The 6,403-nt window shown below is 61.8% G+C and overlaps 1 protein-coding gene across 3 annotated transcripts in view; it reads left to right on the forward strand.

Moving 5' to 3' along the window:
* The window catches only part of PAK4 (p21 (RAC1) activated kinase 4), a 44,885-nt gene extending 38,482 nt beyond the window's left edge, over window positions 1-6,403 (forward strand). For 2 of the 3 annotated variants that reach the window (XM_028529815.2, XM_028529817.2), the window contains 6 exons: window positions 68-502; window positions 1,768-1,901; window positions 2,131-2,257; window positions 3,356-3,481; window positions 4,827-4,961; window positions 5,481-6,403. In XM_028529815.2, the coding sequence (XP_028385616.1) occupies window positions 68-502; window positions 1,768-1,901; window positions 2,131-2,257; window positions 3,356-3,481; window positions 4,827-4,961; window positions 5,481-5,636 (1,113 nt within the window). In that variant the 3' untranslated portion in view covers window positions 5,637-6,403. The remainder of the gene's footprint in view (window positions 1-67; window positions 503-1,767; window positions 1,902-2,130; window positions 2,258-3,355; window positions 3,482-4,826; window positions 4,962-5,480) is intronic. The other variant, XM_036013313.1, reaches the window with a different exon arrangement.

The following is a 6,403-nucleotide window of genomic DNA, read 5'->3' on the forward strand; positions in this document are numbered from 1 at the left end:
CTCAGAGAGCAGAGCTGGCCCCTGGCCCCCCCCACTGACAGCCTCCCTCGTCTCTTTTCTGTTTCAGGGGGAGCCTCACAGCATGGCCCCCAACGGGCCATCAGTGGGGGGTCTTGCTGTCCCTCAGTCCTCCTCCCGGCCTCCCACCCGAGCCCGTGGCCCCCCCAGCCCGGGAGTTCTGGGTCCCCATGCCTCCGAGCCCCAGCTGGCCCCTCCAGCCCGGACCCTCGCTGCCCCCGCCGGCGCCCCTGCCCCTGGGCCTCCCGGGCCCAGATCCCCACAGCGGGAGCCCCAGCGCGTGTCCCATGAGCAGTTCCGGGCAGCTCTGCAGCTGGTGGTGGACCCTGGGGACCCCCGATCCTACCTGGACAACTTCATCAAGATTGGCGAGGGCTCCACGGGGGTCGTGTGCATCGCCACCGTGCGCAGCTCGGGTCGTCTGGTGGCTGTCAAGAAGATGGACCTGCGCAAGCAGCAGAGGCGCGAGCTGCTCTTCAATGAGGTGGGCCTCCTGGTCTCCGAGTGTGCTGCCCTCGCGCGCTCCGGTGTGACTCCCCAACGGCGTGGAGGCCCTAAGGATGTGAGGATGGGAGAGGGCCCTTCAAGACTGGGCTTCCCAGAACTGTGTTCTCACTTCTCACCCCTGCTCCTCTGTGCCCACAATACCCTCAGCTACATTGCAGTCTCTTTCCCGGCCCCTCCCTGAGTCCCAGCTGAGCTCGGCTCGCTAAGTGTCTTGCAGGCCCCACACACCCACTAAGCCCCACATTGACCCTGGAGTATCTCCCCAAACCTCCGCCTGTTCCCTGGTCGCCAGTCTCAGAGAAGCTCCACCAACCCTGTCCCCAGGCCAGAGCCCCAGCCTTCCCTGGCCCCAGTGCCCCCGCCCGGCCCCCTCTTCTCTCACTGGGCCCTGCTCTGGCCTGGGCTCCCCCTTGGCATTCCCCACACAGCAGCCAAAGGGTTCGGGTGGCAGCAGGCCTGCCATGCCACCACTCCCCCGCCCTTCCTGGCCCCTGCGAGGTCCCAAGTGCTCCCAGGGTAAAGGCCTAGCGCTTTGCCTAGTGTTCAAAACCCACCCCCATCCAGGTCTTTGGCTGTGTCCAGCCTTGGACTTTGGCTCTTTCTTCCTGGCCTCTCTGCCAGGAAGCTTGTTACAAAGGCAGACGTCTGGCTCCTTCCAGAAGGGGCTCGGTGTGGGAGCAGCCTCTGGACTCTGGTGCAGGATGACCCAGCACTCGGCTGTGCCCCATAAGCCCCCGGCCCCCAGTATTACGGTGCCACCTGCACCCTGGGCTCCTGTTGGGTGCGTCCCTGTAAGCACGTGTCCCCACCTCCCCTGGGTTTTGCCTGGCTAGGACTTCTTGCTGCGAAAGCCTCCCCGCCCCCACCCAGTGCCTTTTCTAACCCAGGGCTACTACATGCTGGTGCTGATCGCAACCCTGCTCTCAGACGCCCTCTTCCCACCTTCCTCTCCCAACACCGACTTGGTCTTCAGGGCCACTCAGAGACGGCCAGCTCAGGACTGGTCACAGACAGGGGTCAGAAGGGTGTGGGCATGGGTCAGGGGACCCTCAGAATGGAGGCTTCTGGCCTGAAGCTGCCTTTGCGGTCTGTTGGCTTCGGCAGTGGGGAGGGCAGTCCAGGGTGATCCGGCTGAGCAAGAGTGATGGGTGGGCCAGGCCCACAGTGTGGTGCCTGATGGCCGGGGCTGAAGGTAGGGGCTGGTGGCCCTCCCCGCCATGCTGACCCAGCCACCCTCGCCAGGTGGTGATCATGCGGGACTACCAGCACGAGAACGTGGTGGAGATGTACAACAGCTACCTGGTGGGGGACGAGCTCTGGGTGGTGATGGAGTTCCTGGAGGGAGGCGCACTCACTGACATCGTCACCCACACCAGGTACTGCCGGGCAGCTGGGCCCTGGCTGGCACCCAGCCTGCTGTCACCTTGGGCCCCCCGAAGTGGAGCTGGGTCCCCTCAGACCTCTGCCGTGACAGGGCTCAGGCCCCTCGGGGGGGGGGCAGAGCTGGTGGGGCCGTGTCCCCTCAGACTCCCAGAGGAGGCCTGGGCTCCCCGCAGGCCCCTGGGGCGGTGCTGTTTGCCCCAGTGCCTACTCCTCCCCACGCAGGATGAACGAGGAGCAGATCGCCTCGGTGTGCCTGGCCGTGCTGCAGGCCTTGTCTGTGCTCCACGCCCAGGGCGTCATCCACCGGGACATCAAGAGCGACTCCATCCTGCTGACCCATGATGGCAGGGTGAGGATTTATTTGGTGACTTGGGCTTCCGCTGCCCTCCCCAGTCCCCCTTCTGCCGTAAGGGAAGGCTCCGGCCCCTGCTGAGTGGCACGAGGATCAGTTGGCTTGTTTGTTCCTGGTGCAACAGCGCAGAGTCAGGACCATAAGGGGCTCTGTTCATGGAGCCACTGGGGGCCTGGCTGGCGGGGGCTCTGCCCTCAGCACAGAGTGCTGGCCACTGTAATCTTGCCTTAGGCTCAGAGAGGGGAGAACGAGTTTGGGTGGCCACCATGGTTTGGCCACGTGCTTCCCCCGCACTGAGACCAAGTACCTGGGGTGGGCAGTGGACCCAGGCCCTGCCTCCTGTCTTCTGGACTGAAGTTCTGAGTCTCAGGTCTGTGGATGAGCCTCAAAGTGTCCAAACCTGCAAGTGGACTTCCTGGGGGAGGGTCCCCAGACTTTCACCCAGTTCTTGGTGCTGTGCCTGCCCTCCTTCAGGAAAGTTAATCCAGACAATGGCCTCCGTTGTCTGTCTGTTGGCAGTATGGAGCTCCTTTTCGTGAGGAGTCTCAATCCAGGGTCCGTGAACCCCGAAGACGTCTACAGTTGTGTTTGAGGGACATTTGGGAGCCACTTGAACTTGTACACACTCACTGGGCATACTTTGTGGGGTGAGAAGACCCACAGATGTCTTGAAGGGTCTGAAAGGGGCCTACAGTTCCACAAAAGACGTGGGTCCTTGTTTCTCTGGGTCGGATTGTCACAGGGGAGGCCGAGTGTCTTCACACTCCAGGGCGGCAGAGGTGCAGGGTGTGAGCTTTGGGAGCCAGCCCTGGTCTCAGCCCCTGCTCCAGCCGTGGTACCTGTAGGACTCAGGCCACCTCCCCCAGCAGCCCCAGGGCAGACCCTGTCTGGAGGGCAGATGGTGTGGTCTTGGGGCAGTGGCACCCCTGAGGGCTCCCTGCCAGAGGTGTCAGAGCCGTCCGTGGTCTGGCTCTAACCTCTGGGCTACACGGCAGAGGCCCAGCATGTCGGAGGCCAAGGAGTGAAATAGGTGGATGCCTCCAGTCACCCTCCCCCTGCCAGCCCCTCTGACCCCCTGCCTGTGCCCTGCCCCAGGTAAAGCTGTCAGACTTCGGATTCTGTGCCCAGGTGAGCAAGGAGGTGCCACGGAGGAAGTCACTGGTCGGCACACCTTACTGGATGGCCCCGGAGCTCATCTCCCGCCTTCCTTATGGGCCAGAGGTGAGCCAGAGGCAGCTGGGTGTCCTGCCATCAGCACTGGTTTGTGCTGTGACAGTTCAGAACAGCCAGAGTGTTGGGGTGAAGTGGGTCTCAGTCTGAAGAATGGGTCTCGGGGACAACTCTGGGAGGAGAGAAGGCATGCGTGCATGCATGCATTCATTCACTCATTCATTCATTCCTGATTGGGTAGTAGTTCTGAGCCTGGCCCTGTGCCTGGCAATGAGAACAGAATGCTGAGCAAAAGGGGTCACGGTCCTGCTTGACAGCTGGTACAGAGGCTGCAAAGAGGCCAGGTCCTTGCTGGTTGGCCTGAAGGTGCTTTTGTGAGCATTTTAAAAACAGAAATCTCTCATAAAAATCCAAATTTCTATGCTCTGTTGGAAAATCAAGATGTGTGGCCACATGGTGGCCAAATTCTCACATGGCAACAGTGGGCAGCACGCATGGGCCCCTGGGCTGTAGAAGGGACAGCGCCTTCGTCTTGGCTGTGATCCCCACCCCTTCCTGTTGCCTGTGCTGACCCGCTCCCCTCACTGCCATCGCCTGCCTGGCCCAGAGGCTGTTGCGCTGGTGCCTGTGGCCCTGAGGATCTCTCCACAGTCAGCGAGGCCTAGCCCAGTGCCGGCTGTGAGTCAGGCACCCTGGGAAGCACATCATAGTGGAGGGTGGGCCTCAGGCTGGAATGGGATCACACTAGTGGGGGGACTGGTGTCAAATACTGAGGGGACATCCCAGTCAGGACAGCCTGTGAGTGACACACCCAGCTCAAATGCCTTTAGCAAAACCTGAAAGCTGTGGGACCCCAAAATCGCTATTAGTAGGTAGCAGGCTTCAGGCCTGGCTGTCCGCATGTTCTCTCCCTTCAGGCCCGATCGGCTGTAGCATTCACACAGGCAGGCACTCCCCTTGTGGCAGCGGGGATGTCCCCGGCGTCTGGGACGTGTCTTCCCGTCTGTGGTACCATAGGGTATTTGGGTTACAGTCTCAGGGAGGATTGCTTGGTTCAGCTTGCATCACACGCCCGTTCCTGACCTAATTGCTGTGTCCCAACCAACCTGGTCACGCCCCTGTCTGCCACTCGCCCTTGGCTGAAAGGGAAGCAGGGTGTCCACCAGAGGAAAATGGGGATATTTGGCAAAAAGAAGGGGGACAAAGGCTAGATGGGTAGAACCCTTCAGAGGGCTCCCTGTGTGAGGGGTGCTGGGCATCAGAGCGGGTGTCTGGGTCCAGGGACTCAGTATGCAGAGAGGCAAAAGCAGGACTGGGGGCCGTCCCCCCCCCAGGCTTCTCCCAAGTCCCGGCCCGCCCAGCACAGCTCCGCCTGCCGTCCATTCCTCTGCTGTAGGTGGACATCTGGTCTCTAGGGGTGATGGTGATCGAGATGGTGGATGGAGAGCCCCCCTACTTCAATGAGCCACCCCTCAAAGCCATGAAGATGATTCGGGACAACCTGCCACCCCGACTGAAGAATCTGCACAAGGTGGGCCCTGCCGGCAGGCGGGTGGTGTGAGGAAGGTGACGCAAGCCTGCAGGGTGGCTGGGTCCCCCTGGCCTCGCAGTCAATCCAAGCAGTGGGCGTGGACAGGACTGGGTGCTGATATCTCCTGGGATGGTATTTACTGGGTGCTGCCCCCCTCCCAGGTCTCGAGCATCTATTTAAATGTAGATCCCCGTGCCCTCCTCGTCCCACAGAGGTGCTCAGGCTGGCCTGGCTGAAGGTGCACAACACAGCCAGGTCCAGAGAGGGGCCTTCCAGGTAGAGGGGTTACCTGGTGACAAGCGGGTGCCTCCAGGCCCCACCCACTGCCAGCTTCTCACCCAACCTTGAAAATAGGAAATGGGTCCCTGGGGCCAAGCTCTAGACACCTGGCACCTCCTCCCTCCTGACCCGGGCAGCAGATGTCAGCCCATGTGACAGAGGAGACAGGGCCCCCACGGTGGCGAGTGAGCCGTGGAGCTGGCACTCAGGGCAGGGGTCCTCCCCCCGCCTCCCCCACAGGTGTCACCGTCCCTGAAGGGCTTCTTGGACCGCCTGTTGGTGCGGGACCCGACGCAGCGGGCCACGGCGGCTGAGCTGCTGAAGCACCCATTCCTGGCAAAAGCGGGCCCGCCCTCCAGCATCGTGCCCCTCATGCGGCAGAACCGCACCAGATGAGGCTTGCCGCCCTGTCCCTGAACCAAAGAGCCCCTCGGGTCACCACTGCCCTGCCAGAGGCTCATAGGAGGCTGGCCCCTGTTCCTCCCGGCCTGGGAGACACTTCATGTGCCACCGCCTTCCTTACTGGGGGTGGTGTGGGGACCCTACTACTGAACTCCGGTTTTGATTTTGTGACTGAAAACACAGGGACTCGTGGGAGCAAGTGAGACTCCCAGGCCCCCCCACTCTGGGACAGGCCCTCCCTGTGTTTTCCTGTCTCTGGGAAGGACAGGCGGCCCTCCCGTCACTGGAAGTCTGCATGGGGGGCTGCTGGGGGTGCGTGCGTGTTCGCAAGGAGCGGAAGGCCCAGCCCCTCTGTCCTCCCGCCCGTGAGCAGACGTCTCTGAGACCTTGCCTGACATACAGCCCCTCCCCCACTGAGCCATGGCGGGGGGTGGTCATGAATGTCTGAAGAGTGGCCTTTTCCTTTAGCCCTGTGCCCCCTTTCCGTGGCCGGATGGGGAGACGGGTCAGGGCGTCCCTCCCAGCCCCAGCCTCTGCAGAAAATGACTACTGCACCTGGACAGTCTCTTTTCTAGAAGTCTATTTATATTGTCATTTTGTAACACTCTGGCCTCTGCTCCCCGCTGGGGACAGAGGGGCCCTGTCCTGCAGGGTGGCGCCAGGGACAGAACCACTACTTGAAGAATCAGGTTCCTGCTCCCTCGGCGCAGCCCCATTCTCCCTTGCCTCGAGTTAGTTTTACAATTAAAACATTTTCTTGA

This window comes from Phyllostomus discolor, chromosome 12, assembly GCF_004126475.2.
Source record: "Phyllostomus discolor isolate MPI-MPIP mPhyDis1 chromosome 12, mPhyDis1.pri.v3, whole genome shotgun sequence".
Lineage (NCBI taxonomy): Eukaryota > Metazoa > Chordata > Mammalia > Chiroptera > Phyllostomidae > Phyllostomus > Phyllostomus discolor.